General features: G+C 48.1%; 1 protein-coding gene across 2 annotated transcripts in view; it reads right to left on the bottom strand.

The window, feature by feature from the left end:
* Positions 1–14577, bottom strand: part of LOC141106029 (interferon-induced protein with tetratricopeptide repeats 5-like) — a 71071-nt gene extending 56494 nt beyond the window's left edge. The window contains exon 1 of one of the 2 annotated variants that reach the window (XM_073596371.1): positions 6508–14577. In XM_073596371.1, the coding sequence (XP_073452472.1) occupies positions 6508–6512 (5 nt within the window). In that variant the 5' untranslated portion in view covers positions 6513–14577. The remainder of the gene's footprint in view (positions 1–6507) is intronic. The other variant, XM_073596370.1, reaches the window with a different exon arrangement.
* Positions 14578–15077: the final 500 nt, after the last annotated feature.

Raw genomic sequence — 15077 nt, 5'->3', positions numbered from 1 at the left:
AAATTCTACAGGTTGCATGTTTTGAGTTACAGAGGAGGTCTAGGGCTAGAATTATTGCTCTCACTCTACCGATCGCGGTGATGCCTCACATGTGTGGTTTGAACACCATTTTCATATGCGTGCGCTACTCACGTATGCGTTCGCTTCTGCACGCAAGCTCGGCAGGACAGGGTGTGTTTAAAAAAACAATTTTTTTTTTCTTATTTATTTTACCTTTTTATTTTTTTATTTTTACAATGTTCTTTAAAAAAAAAAAAAAGTGTCATTTTTATTCCTATTATAAGGAATGTAAACATCCCTTGTAATAGAAAAAAAGCATGACAGGACCTCTTAAATATGAGATCTGGGGTCAAAAAGACCTCAGATCTCATATTTACACTAAAATGCAATAAAAAAAAAAGTGTCATTTAAAAAAATGAAAAAAAAAATGACCCTTTAACAACTTAACCACTTCCTGCCCGGCCTATAGCAGAATGATGTCCAGGAGGTGGTTCAGTTATCTTGACTGGGCGTCATGTGACATCCTTCAGGATAACAGCCGCCGCCCCATGGGGGCGCGCATTGCGGCGTTTGGTGGTGCGGTGTGGCAGTCTGACACCGCTGCACCTGTCTCAGTAAAGAACCTCCGACGAAGGCTCTTTACCACGTGATCAGCCGTGTCCAATCACGGCTGATCATGATATAAACAGGAAAAGCCGTTGATCGGATTTTCCTCACTCACGTCTGACAGATGCGAGTAGAGAAGAGCCGATCGGCGGCTCTCCTGACAGGGGGGTCAGTGCTGCTTGTTTATCAGCACAGCCCCCCCTCGGATGCCCACACTGGACCACCAGGGAAGCCACCAGGGAAGCCCCCAGCATGTGTATGGCCAGGTATGTACCCCATGGCCATCCACATATAAAAAAAATGCCCAATACATGCCAATCAGTGCCCACAAATGGACACTGACTGGCACCATTACAGAAATAAAAAAATAAGTGATGCCCAGCAATGCCACCCACCAGTGTAACCAGTGCCACCCATCAGTGTCCCTCAGTGCCACCTATCAGTGCCCATCAGTGCCCACCTATCAGTACCCATCAGTGCCACCTATGAGTGCCCATCAGTGCCACCTATGAGTGCCCATCAGTGCCGCATACCAGTGCCACCTATCAGTGCCCATCAGTGCCGCCTATGAGTGCCCATTAGTGCCGCCTGTCAGAGCCCATCATCAGTGCCCATCAGTGCCACCTCATCAGTGCCACCTCATTGGTGCCACCTCATCGGTGCCAATCGGTGCCGCCTTATCAGTGCCTGTCAGTGCAGCCATATCAGTGCCCATCACTGAAGAAGAAAACATACTTATTTACAAAAAAATTTAAGAGAAACAAAGAAAAACTTTTTTTTTTCAAGATTTTCAGTCTTTTTTTATTTGTTGCGCAAAAAATAAAAATCGCAGAGCTCTACTTGTGGGAACAAAATGATAAAAAATTTGTTTGGGTACAGTGTAGCATGACCGCGCAATTTTCATTCAAATTGGGACAGCGCTGAAAGCTGAAAATTGGCTTGGGCAGGAAGGTGTATAAGTGCCTGGTATTGAAGTGGTTAAGTACCGAACTTCTTTTTGAGACGTGTTGTTTACAAGTTAGAAAATTACTTAGAACCCCCAACCCCCCTCACATCAGGTGTCCCCAGCGGTGTCCCCCTTTACATCAGGTGTCCCAAGCGGAGCCCCCTTCACATCAGGTGTCCCCAGAAGGGCTCCCCCTCACATCAGGAGTCCCCAGAGGAGCCCCCCTCACATCAGGAGTCCCCAGCGGAGCCCCCCTCACATCAGGAGTCCCCAGCGGAGCCCCCCTCACATCAGGAGTCCCCAGCGGAGCCCCCCCTCACATCAGGAGTCCCCAGCGGAGCCCCCCCTCACATCAGGAGTCCCCAGCGGAACCTCCCCTTACATCAGGTGTCCCCAGCAGAGCCCCCCTTACATCAGGTGTTCTGAGCGGAGCCCACCTTACATCAGGTGTCCCCAGTGGAGCCCCCTTTACATCAGATGTCTCCAGCTGTGCCCCCCTTACATCAAATGTCCCCAGCGGAGCCCCCCCTTACATCAGGTGTCCCCAGCGGAGCTCCCCCTTATATCAGGTGTCCCCAACGGAGCCCCCCTTACATCAGGTGTCCCCAGCGGAGCCCCCCTTACATCAGGTGTCCCCAGCGGAGCCCCCCCCTTACATCAGGAGTCCCCAGCAGAGCCCCCCTCACATCAGGAGTCCCCAGCGGAGCCTCCCTCACATCAGGAGTCCCCAGCGGAGCCCCCTTTACATCAGATGTCCCCAGAGGAACCTCCCCTTACATCAGGTGCCCCCAGTGGAGCCCCCCGTTACATCAGGTGTTCTGAGCGGAGCCCCCCTTACATCAGGTGTCCCCAGTGGAGCCCCCCTTACATCAGGTGTCCCCAGTGGAGTTCCCCCTTACATCAGGTGTCCCCAGCGGAGCCCCCCTTACATCAGGTGTCCCCAGCGGAGCCCCCCCTTACATCAGATATCCCCAGCAGAGCCCCCCTTACATCAGGTGTCCCCAGCGGAGCCCCCCCTTACATCAGGTGTCACCAGCGGTGCCCCCCCTCACATCAGGAGTCCCCAGCGGAGCCCCCCCTCACATCAGGTGTCCCCAGTGGTGCCCCCCTTTACATCAGGTGTCCCCAGCGGAGCCCCCCCTCACATCAGGTGTCCCCAGCGGAGCCCCCTCACATCGGGAGTCCCCAGCAGAGCCCCCCTCACATCAGGAGTCCCCAGCGGAGCCCCCCTCACATCAGGAGTCCCCAGCGGAGCCCCCCTCACATCAGGAGTCCCCAGCGGAGCCCCCCTCACATCAGGAGTCCCCAGAGGAGCCCCCCTCACATCAGGAGTCCCCAGCAGAGCCTCCCCTCACATCAGGAGTCCCCAGCGGAGCCCCTCCTCACACCAGGAGTCCCCAGCGGAGCCCCTCCTCACACCAGGAGTCCCCAGCGGAGCCCCCCCTCATATCAGGAGTACCCAGCGGAGCCCTCCTCACACCAGGAGTCCCCAGTGGAACCCCCTCACATCAGGAGTCGCCCCCTTCTGACATCAGGAGTCCCCAGCGGAGCCCCCCTCACACTAGGAGTCCCCAGCGGAGCCCCCCTCACATCAGGAGTCCCCAACGGAGCCCCCCTCACACCAGGAGTCCCCAGCGGAGCCCCCCTCACACCAGGAGTCCCCAGCGGAGCCCCCCCTCACATCAGAAGTCCCCAGCGGTGAATCCGCCGCCATTACAGAAGGCCAAGGGGGAACAAAATAATGTCTCCCCCGGCTGCGTGGTTACAATAGAACCACCGCCCACCCCTGCCCCTTTCCATAACAGACTGGCAGCGGGGAGGAGTGGGGCGGAGCGGGGATGGGTGAAGCGGGGCGAAGGGTGGGCGGAGCGGGGGTGGGCGGAGCGCGGGGGTGGGTGGCACCGCAGCAGCTCGGTTTCTATTGTAGCCACCCAGCTTCACTCCACTTCTGGTCTTCTAAAAAATGGCGGCCGGTGGAGACATTGTCTCCGCTGGCCGCGGACCTCCAGCGGCAGCAGCGGTGAAAAATCATGAAAAAGTGGATTTCTCTGGACATTTCCCGGGAATTAATAAAATCGGGAAAAGAGTCTAAATCCGGGGAATGTCCCGGGAAATTCGGGACAGTTGGTAAGTATGGATTGGTGGTTCTTGGTGATTTAGGCAGTTCTTTTTTTATCTCGTATTGATTTAGACATCCTTCTACTGTAAATACAAATAAATGATAATGCCTTTTGTACAAGCTCTGCCCCTTTTTCCATGTATTTATTTTAGTAAAAACTACTGCTAGAAAGCACAATATGGAGTCTGCATTATAATTTTATAGCTATGTTTCAACTATGCAGGTCACCAAACAAAAGACTGACCGGTTTATGGACAAACTTATGGTAGTAATACAAATACGAAACAAGATGCTTATAAGCAGCATTAATACTGTAGTATGTAAATGAGTATAGTGGAAGAAAGGAGGGAGGGAGGAAAAGGGGGGAAGTAGAAGAGAAAGTAAGGAGAGCCCAAAGTTGACAAATTTTCATTAATCTATGATTCAGATACGGATTAGACCAGGGTTGGTTCTAAATGTTCATACTATACGTTTAAAGTACCAACGTTTCCAAGGAAGCTACAAATTAGAGAGTTTAGAGTGTAATGCCGTGTGCACACGACCGGACTTTTCGACAGCAAAGGTCCGACGGAACGAATCGACAATTCGATCGTGTGTGGGCTTCATCGGACCTTTTCTGTCGAAAAATCAGATGGACTTTAGAAATAGAACATGTTTCGAATCTTTCCGACGAACTCGAGTCGAAAAATCCGTTCGTCTGTATGCTAGTCCGATGGATGAACAATGACGCAAGGGCAGCTATTGGCTACAGGCTATGAGCTTCCCTATTCTAGTCCAGTCGTACGTCATCACGTTCGAATCAGTCGGACTTTGGTGTGATCGTGTGTAGGCAAGTCCGTTGCATCGGAACTCCGTCGGAACTCCGTTGAAAGTCCGTCAAAAAGTCCTTCGGAGTTTAGTCCGTCGAACGTCCGCTCGTGTGTACACGGCATACGGGTTTCTCATATATGACATTAAGGATTCATATGTGTGGTGGGTTTGTACTAAAGGAATTACATCTGTGAATGTTGGAGTAGAGTTTGCTTTCAAGTGCCTGGTACAAGTGCTTTTTTCAACCCTACTATTCCTTGGCTTTTGGAATTTACAAATGCAGAAATTTAGAAATTGGATGAAAGGTTTAGGACTGGGAAGCACTTTTTGATAGATAAGTAGTATATTTTATATACAACCATATAGATCAGACCAAAATGACGGACAAATGAGGAGGAAAGAGGGACAGAGGGACTTTGCTCCGAATGAGGGACAGTCCCTCGAAATCAGGGACAGTTGGGAGCTATGGGTTTCTCTAACCCTAAAGCCCTAAAAACTGGCCCTCAAGTTCCATTAAGGTAAATACAGCCCTGGGGTTGGTTGCCAGTCCCTCGTTTCTGCTCTACAAAATCACATAATGTTACTGCAGAGCACAGAGCAGGTAGGTATTATCAAATCATCCTGCACAGAGAAGCTTCAGAATGTAGGTGCAGAGTGCAATGACCCTACCCAACCCACCCTGTGTCCTTGATCATGTGAGATTAGATTACATGACTAAGTGCTGGGAATGCATGGAGAACCATCACTGCACACTGTGCCTGCACTCCTCCACTTTTCTGTACTCAACTCTGCAGATGACTTGACAGCATGTTCCTACTTGAAGCTCAGCATTAGACTATGAAGCAGCAAGGTGGGGTGGGCAAGAAAGGACAGAGGGGGTCTCAATTCATGTATACTACGCTAACATCTACCTTATGGCTATGGCATGGCCCAGACAGTATTTTTCCAACCAATTTTCATAAACAGGAGGCATATTTATAACCATTTCCAAACAATGCATTGAGAAGAATGTACCTGTCATTCATACAGAATAGCAGACAATTCCGAGATTAAAGTTACCTACATTTTAGCAGGCATTCTTTAAAATGCTGAAGTGTCTCATAAAGTGTTCTTTAAAAGCATCAATTAACCTAAAACTGACATTTAAAGAGTAACTCCATTTTTGTTGAGAAAAAAAAACAATCCCCTCTGGGTGATCAATGTACTGTACATTGTAGGGATTTCAACAGACTTTGTAGCAAATCCTACCTGTTTCTGCTGTGAAGAAAAAGTTGTTTTTCTTCCATGTCTTTTGGAAGCTGATTCTCAATGTCAGTGATGTTTTACTTATTTACAGCTGATGTACTTTCTGTGCTCTAATGAGGAGAGTGGCAGAGTTTGCATTCATTTAGAGGGGGCAGGGTTTGCATTTCTTTAGCGGTGGCAGGGTTTGCATCCCTTTAAAGGTGGCAGGGTTTGCATTCCTTTAGAAGTGGCAGGGTCTGCATTCCTTTGGAAATGACTAGCCTTTAGGGACATCTCAGCACAATGGACATTTTTGTTGCAGAGGATGTCTAAAATCTGACTTGTATTTTAGTGCAGATTTATAGGAAAATTAATGAGCCAATCATACAAGCAGGAAATTACATTTCTGGGGGCATTCTGTACACCAACTGTGTACAGAATGCCTCCAGATTGCCATATTGCATTGCGTTTTACAAAAACAAAAATGACATTGTTGCAGTTGGAAAAAGAAAGGTAATTTTTAATAACATTAAATTACAATATGGCTTGTGTCACAATAGTATGTTCTATATTATTGTTTTTTTTCCTTTGCAATATTTTTTCCCACAAAAGTGGAGTTACCCTTTAAGAGATTCATACAGATGGTCTGAAGAAATAAGACAAGAGTGGGTTATTCACACCACAAACCTATTAAAGAAAGCTGAATAAACTAAATAGCTGAAGAAGAGCAATACATACCATACATACAACAGAAAGACAGCAATTCATACAAAAGAATCTGAACAAATATTATTGTAATTACCTCATTGTGGTACTCCAATGTTCACACTGAGGAAGCAGTGTGCCCACCCTGTGCTCCAAAAAGCTGTTTATACCAGCAATGTTTTCATAGCTTGGTAGTATATTATTGTTATGGTGACTATCGTGCTAGCAGGAGGAGCAATGGGAGAAACGAAACTCAGAGCTTCCCTTGGTAAACAGAAAGACATCTCAGAGCAAAGAATAGAAAGTGAAACCAGAAAGCACATAACTCTTCAGTAACCGCAGGATGCTCTCCGTGGATATAAATGTTTAAAGGGTAAGTTCACCTTTGGACACTTTTTTTTCTAAATCCCAGCTCCCCTATGCACCAAAATAGCATTCATGTACTTTTTTTTTGCAAAAATATCAAAGCTTTTCATTAACCACTTAAGGGCGAGCCTTTTTGTTGTTTACACGTTAAAAACATTTTTTTTTGCTAGAAAATTATGTAGAACCCCCAAACATTAGAAATTTTTTTTCTAACACCCTAGAGAATAAAATGACGGTCATTGCAATACTTTCTGTCACACCATATTTGCGCAGCGGTCTTACAAGCGCACTTTTTTTTGGAAAAAATACACTTTTTTGTATTAAAAAATAAGACAATAAAGTTAGCCCAATTTTTTTATATATTGTGAAAGATAATGTTACTCTGAGTAAATTGATACCCAACATGTCACGCCTTAAAATTGCACCCGCTTGTGGAATGGCGACAAACTTTTACCCTTAAAAATCTCCATAGGTGACGTTTAAAAAATTCTACAGGTTGCATGTTTTGAGTTACAGAGGAGGTCTAGGGCTAGAATTATTGCTCTCACTCTACCGATCGCGGTGATGCCTCACATGTGTGGTTTGAACACCATTTTCATATGCGTGCGCTACTCACGTATGCGTTCGCTTCTGCACGCAAGCTCGGCAGGACAGGGTGTGTTTAAAAAAACAATTTTTTTTTTTCTTATTTATTTTACCTTTTTATTTTTTTATTTTTACAATGTTCTTTAAAAAAAAAAAAAGTGTCATTTTTATTCCTATTATAAGGAATGTAAACATCCCTTGTAATAGAAAAAAAGCATGACAGGACCTCTTAAATATGAGATCTGGGGTCAAAAAGACCTCAGATCTCATATTTACACTAAAATGCAATAAAAAAAAAAGTGTCATTTAAAAAAATGAAAAAAAAAAATGACCCTTTAACAACTTAACCACTTCCTGCCCAGCCTATAGCAGAATGACGGCCAGGAGGTGGTTCAGTTATCTTGACTGGGCGTCATATGACATCCTTCAGGATAACAGCCGCCGCCCCATGGGGGCGCGCATTGCGGCGTTCGGTGGTGCGGTGTGGCAGTCTGACACTGCTGCACCTGTCTCAGTAAAGAACCTCCGACGAAGGCTCTTTACCACGTGATCAGCCGTGTCCAATCACGGCTGATCATGATATAAACAGAAAAAGCCGTTGATCGGATTTTCCTCACTCACGTCTGACAGATGCGAGTAGAGAAGAGCCGATCGGCGGCTCTCCTGACAGGGGGGTCAGTGCTGCTTGTTTATCAGCACAGCCCCCCCTCGGATGCCCACACTGGACCACCAGGGAAGCCACCAGGACCACCAGGGAAGCCCCCAGCATGTGTATGGCCAGGTATGTACCCCATGGCCATCCACATATAAAAAAAATGCCCAATACATGCCAATCAGTGCCCACAAATGGACACTGACTGGCACCATTACAGAAATAAAAAAATAAGTGATGCCCAGCAATGCCACCCACCAGTGTAACCAGTGCCACCCATCAGTGTCCCTCAGTGCCACCTATCAGTGCCCATCAGTGCCCACCTATCAGTACCCATCAGTGCCACCTATGAGTGCCCATCAGTGCCACCTATGAGTGCCCATCAGTGCCGCATACCAGTGCCACCTATCAGTGCCCATCAGTGCCGCCTATGAGTGCCCATTAGTGCCGCCTGTCAGAGCCCATCATCAGTGCCCATCAGTGCCACCTCATCAGTGCCACCTCATTGGTGCCACCTCATTGGTGCCAATCGGTGCCGCCTTATCAGTGCCTGTCAGTGCAGCCATATCAGTGCCCATCACTGAAGAAGAAAACATACTTATTTACAAAAAAATTTAAGAGAAACAAAGAAAAACTTTTTTTTTTCAAGATTTTCAGTCTTTTTTTATTTGTTGCGCAAAAAATAAAAATCGCAGAGCTCTATTTGTGGGAACAAAATGATAAAAAATTTGTTTGGGTACAGTGTAGCATGACCGCGCAATTTTCATTCAAATTGGGACAGCGCTGAAAGCTGAAAATTGGCTTGGGCAGGAAGGTGTATAAGTGCCTGGTATTGAAGTGGTTAAGTACCAAACTTCTTTTTGAGACGTGTTGTTTACAAGTTAGAAAATTACTTAGAACCCCCCAACCCCCCTCACATCAGGTGTCCCCAGCGGTGTCCCCCTTTACATCAGGTGTCCCAAGCGGAGCCCCCTTCACATCAGGTGTCCCCAGCAGGGCTCCCCCTCACATCAGGAGTCCCCAGAGGAGCCCCCCTCACATCAGGAGTCCCCAGCGGAGCCCCCCTCACATCAGGAGTCCCCAGCGGAGCCCCCCCTCACATCAGGAGTCCCCAGCGGAGCCCCCCCTCACATCAGGAGTCCCCAGCAGAACCTCCCCTTACATCAGGTGTCCCCAGCAGAGCCCCCCTTACATCAGGTGTTCTGAGCGGAGCCCACCTTACATCAGGTGTCCCCAGTGGAGCCCCCTTTACATCAGATGTCTCCAGCTGTGCCCCCCTTACATCAAATGTCCCCAGCGGAGCCCCCCCTTACATCAGGTGTCCCCAGCGGAGCTCCCCCTTATATCAGGTGTCCCCAGCGGAGCCCCCCTTACATCAGGTGTCCCCAGCGGAGCCCCCCTTACATCAGGTGTCCCCAGCGGAGCCCCCCCCCTTACATCAGGAGTCCCCAGCAGAGCCCCCCTCACATCAGGAGTCCCCAGCGGAGCCCCCCTCACATCAGGAGTCCCCAGCGGAGCCCCCCCTTACATCAGGTGTCCCCAGTGGAGTTCCCCCTTACATCAGGTGTCCCCAGCGGAGCTCCCCCTTATATCAGGTGTCCCCAGCGGAGCCCCCCTTACATCAGGTGTCCCCAGCGGAGCCCCCCTTACATCAGGTGTCCCCAGCGGAGCCCCCCCCCTTACATCAGGAGTCCCCAGCAGAGCCCCCCTCACATCAGGAGTCCCCAGCGGAGCCCCCCTCACATCAGGAGTCCCCAGCGGAGCCCCCCCTTACATCAGGTGTCCCCAGTGGAGTTCCCCCTTACATCAGGTGTCCCCAGCGGAGCTCCCCCTTATATCAGGTGTCCCCAGCGGAGCCCCCCTTACATCAGGTGTCCCCAGCGGAGCCCCCCTTACATCAGGTGTCCCCAGCGGAGCCCCCCCCTTACATCAGGAGTCCCCAGCAGAGCCCCCTCACATCAGGAGTCCCCAGCGGAGCCCCCCTCACATCAGGAGTCCCCAGCGGAGCCCCCTTTACATCAGATGTCCCCAGCGGAACCTCCCCTTACATCAGGTGTCCCCAGTGGAGCCCCCTGTTACATCAGGTGTTCTGAGCGGAGCTCCCCTTACATCAGATATCCCCAGCGGAGCCCCCCCTTACATCAGGTGTCACCAGCGGTGCCCCCCCTCACATCAGGAGTCCCCAGCGGAGCCCCCCTCACATCAGGTGTCCCCAGTGGTGCCCCCCTTTACATCAGGTGTCCCCAGCGGAGCCCCCCCTCACATCAGGTGTCCCCAGCGGAGCCCCCCTCACATCGGGAGTCCCCAGCAGAGCCCCCTCACATCAGGAGTCCCCAGCGGAGCCCCCCTCACATCAGGAGTCCCCAGCAGAGCCCCCCTCACATCAGGAGTCCCCAGAGGAGCCCCCCTCACATCAGGAGTCCCCAGAGGAGCCCCCCTCACATCAGGAGTCCCCAGCAGAGCCTCCCCTCACATCAGGAGTCCCCAGCGGAGCCCCTCCTCACACCAGGAGTCCCCAGCGGAGCCCCTCCTCACACCAGGAGTCCCCAGCGGAGCCCCCCCTCATATCAGGAGTACCCAGTGGAGCCCTCCTCACACCAGGAGTCCCCAGTGGAACCCCCTCACATCAGGAGTCACCCCCTTCTGACATCAGGAGTCCCCAGCGGAGCCCCCCTCACACTAGGAGTCCCCAGCGGAGCCCCCCTCACATCAGGAGTCCCCAACGGAGCCCCCCTCACACCAGGAGTCCCCAACGGAGCCCCCCTCACACCAGGAGTCCCCAGCGGAGCCCCCCCTCACATCAGGAGTCCCCAGCGGTGAATCCGCCGCCATTACAGAAGGCCAAGGGGGAACAAAATAATGTCTCCCCCGGCTGCGTGGTTACAATAGAACCACCGCCCACCCCTGCCCCTTTCCATAACAGACTGGCAGCGGGGAGGAGTGGGGCGGAGCGGGGATGGGTGGAGCGGGGCGAAGGGTGGGCGGAGCGGGGGTGGGCGGAGCGCAGGGGTGGGTGGCACCGCAGCAGCTCGGTTTCTATTGTAGCCACCCAGCTTCACTCCACTTCTGGTCTTCTAAAAAATGGCGGCCGGTGGAGACATTGTCTCCGCTGGCCGCGGACCTCCAGCGGCAGCAGCGGTGAAAAATCATGAAAAAGTGGATTTCTCTGGACATTTCCCGGGAATTAATAAAATCGGGAAAAGAGTCTAAATCCGGGGAATGTCCCGGGAAATTCGGGACAGTTGGTAAGTATGGATTGGTGGTTCTTGGTGATTTAGGCAGTTCTTTTTTTATCTCGTATTGATTTAGACATCCTTCTACTGTAAATACAAATAAATGATAATGCCTTTTGTACAAGCTCTGCCCCTTTTTCCATGTATTTATTTTAGTAAAAACTACTGCTAGAAAGCACAATATGGAGTCTGCATTATAATTTTATAGCTATGTTTCAACTATGCAGGTCACCAAACAAAAGACTGACCGGTTTATGGACAAACTTATGGTAGTAATACAAATACGAAACAAGATGCTTATAAGCAGCATTAATACTGTAGTATGTAAATGAGTATAGTGGAAGAAAGGAGGGAGGGAGGAAAAGGGGGGAAGTAGAAGAGAAAGTAAGGAGAGCCCAAAGTTGACAAATTTTCATTAATCTATGATTGAGATACGGATTAGACCAGGGTTGGTTCTAAATGTTCATACTATACGTTTAAAGTACCAACGTTTCCAAGGAAGCTACAAATTAGAGAGTTTAGAGTGTAATGCCGTGTGCACACGACCGGACTTTTCGACAGCAAAGGTCCGACGGAACGAATCGACAATTCGATCGTGTGTGGGCTTCATCGGACCTTTTCTGTCGAAAAATCAGATGGAGTTTAGAAATAGAACATGTTTCGAATCTTTCCGACGAACTCGAGTCGAAAAATCAGTTCATCTGTATGCTAGTCCGATGGATGAACAATGACGCAAGGGCAGCTATTGGCTACAGGCTATGAGCTTCCCTATTCTAGTCCAGTCGTACGTCATCACGTTCGAATCAGTCGGACTTTGGTGTGATCGTGTGTAGGCAAGTCCGTTGCATCGGAACTCCGTCGGAACTCCGTTGAAAGTCCGTCAAAAAGTCCTTCGGAGTTTAGTCCGTCGAACGTCCGCTCGTGTGTACACGGCATACGGGTTTCTCATATATGACATTAAGGATTCATATGTGTGGTGGGTTTGTACTAAAGGAATTACATCTGTGAATGTTGGAGTAGATTTTGCTTTCAAGTGCCTGGTACAAGTGCTTTTTTCAAACCTACTATTCCTTGGCTTTTGGAATTTACAAATGCAGAAATTTAGAAATTGGATGAAATGTTTAGGACTGGGAAGCACTTTTTGATAGATAAGTAGTATATTTTATATACAACCATATAGATCAGACCAAAATGACGGACAAATGAGGAGGAAAGAGGGACAGAGGGACTTTGCTCCGAATGAGGGACAGTCCCTCGAAATCAGGGACAGTTGGGAGCTATGGGTTTCTCTAACCCTAAAGCCCTAAAAACTGTCCCTCAGGTTCCATTAAGGTAAATACAGCCCTGGGGTTGGTTGCCAGTCCCTCGTTTCTGCTCTACAAAATCACATAATGTTACTGCAGAGCACAGAGCAGGTAGGTATTATCAAATCATCCTGCACAGAGAAGCTTCAGAATGTAGGTGCAGAGTGCAATGACCCTACCCAACCCACCCTGTGTCCTTGATCATGTGAGATTAGATTACATGACTAAGTGCTGGGAATGCATGGAGAACCATCACTGCACACTGTGCCTGCACTCCTCCACTTTTCTGTACTCAACTCTGCAGATGACTTGACAGCATGTTCCTACTTGAAGCTCAGCATTAGACTATGAAGCAGCAAGGTGGGGTGGGCAAGAAAGGACAGAGGGGGTCTCAATTCATGTATACTACGCTAACATCTACCTTATGTCTATGGCATGGCCCAGACAGTATTTTTCCAACCAATTTTCATAAACAGGAGGCATATTTATAAGCATTTCCAAACAATGCATTGAGAAGAATGTACCTGTCATTCATACAGAATAGCAGACAATTCCGAGATTAAAGTTACCTACATTTTAGCAGGCATTCTTTAAAATGCTGAAGTGTCTCATAAAGTGTTCTTTAAAAGCATCAATTAACCTAAAACTGACATTTAAAGAGTAACTCCATTTTTGTTGAGAAAAAAAAACAATCCCCTCTGGGTGATCAATGTACTGTACATTGTAGGGATTTCAACAGACTTTGTAGCAAATCCTACCTGTTTCTGCTGTGAAGAAAAAGTTGTTTTTCTTCCACGTCTTTTGGAAGCTGATTCTCAATGTCAGTGATGTTTTACTTATTTACAGCTGATGTACTTTCTGTGCTCTAATGAGGAGAGTGGCAGAGTTTGCATTCATTTAGAGGGGGCAGGGTTTGCATTTCTTTAGCGGTGGCAGGGTTTGCATCCCTTTAAAGGTGGTAGGGTTTGCATTCCTTTAGAAGTGGCAGGGTCTGCATTCCTTTGGAAATGACTAGCCTTTAGGGACATCTCAGCACAATGGACATTTTTGTTGCAGAGGATGCCTAAAATCTGACTTGTATTTTAGTGCAGATTTATAGGAAAATTAATGAGCCAATCATACAAGCAGGAAATTACATTTCTGGGGGCATTCTGTACACCAACTGTGTACAGAATGCCTCCAGATTGCCATATTGCATTGCGTTTTACAAAAACAAAAATGACATTGCTGCAGTTGGAAAAGGAAAGGTAATTTTTAATAACATTAAATTACAATATGGCTTGTGTCACAATAGTATGTTCTATATTATTGTTTTTTTTCTTTGCAATATTTTTTCCCACAAAAGTGGAGTTACCCTTTAAGAGATTCATACAGATGGTCTGAAGGAAAGACTAGCATGTTACATCTCTAGGGAAATGCAGAGATGTGATGCCCGCAACTTTGTTCTGTGCTCCTCACTTGTATCATGTCCATGTAAGGGACAAACTCCATAGAGGAAGGGGGCAAGAAAAGGAAACCCAGAGAGATAAAAAAAACTATCTGCTGGGATTGCAGTGAAATAAGACAAGAGTGGGTTATTCACACCACAAACCTATTAAAGAAAGCTGAATAAAATAAATAGCTGAAGAAGAGCAATACATACCATACATACAACAGAAAGACAGCAATTCATACAAAAGAATCTGAACAAATATTATTGTAATTACCTCATTGTGGTACGCCAATGTTCACACTGAGGAAGCAGTGTGCCCACCCTGTGCTCCAAAAAGCTGTTTATACCAGCAATGTTTTCATAGCTTGGTAGTATATTATTGTTATGGTGACTATCGTGCTAGCAGGAGGAGCAATGGGAGAAACGAAACTCAGAGCTTCCCTTGGTAAACAGAAAGACATCTCAGAGCAAAGAATAGAAAGTTAAACCAGAAAGCACATAACTCTTCAGTAACCGCAGGATGCTCTCAGTGGATATAAATGTTTAAAGGGTAAGTTCACCTTTGGACACTTTTTTTTTTCTAAATCCCAGCTCCCCTATGCACCAAAATAGCATTCATGTACTTTTTTTTGCAAAAATATCAAAGCTTTTCATTAACCACTTAAGGGCCTTTGTAATAGAAAAAAGCATGATGGGACCTCTTAAATATGAGATCTGGGGTCAAAAAGTCCTCAGATCTCATATTTACACTATAATGCAATAAAAAAAAAAAGTGTCATTTAAAAAATGAAAAAAAAAAAGATCCTTTAACAACTTAACCACTTCCCGCCCGGCCTATAGCAGAATGACGGCCAGGAGGTGGTTCGGTTATCTTGACTGGGCGTCATGTGACATCCTTCAGGATAACAGCCGCCGCGCGCCCGTGGGGGTGCACATTGCGGCGTTCGGTGGTGCGGTGTGGCAGTCTGACACCGCTGCACCGGTCTCAGTAAAGAGCCTCCGATGGAGGCTCTTTACCACGTGATCAGCCGTGTCCAATCATGGCTGATCATGATATAAACAGGAAAAGCCGTTGATCGGCTTTTCCTCACTCGC

The sequence above is a fragment of the Aquarana catesbeiana genome, linkage group LG08, assembly GCF_042186555.1.
Source record: "Aquarana catesbeiana isolate 2022-GZ linkage group LG08, ASM4218655v1, whole genome shotgun sequence".
In the NCBI taxonomy this organism is placed as follows: Eukaryota; Metazoa; Chordata; class Amphibia; order Anura; family Ranidae; genus Aquarana; species Aquarana catesbeiana.
Note: the sequence above shows the minus strand (reverse complement) of the source record. Positions and strands in the feature narration are given on the sequence as shown.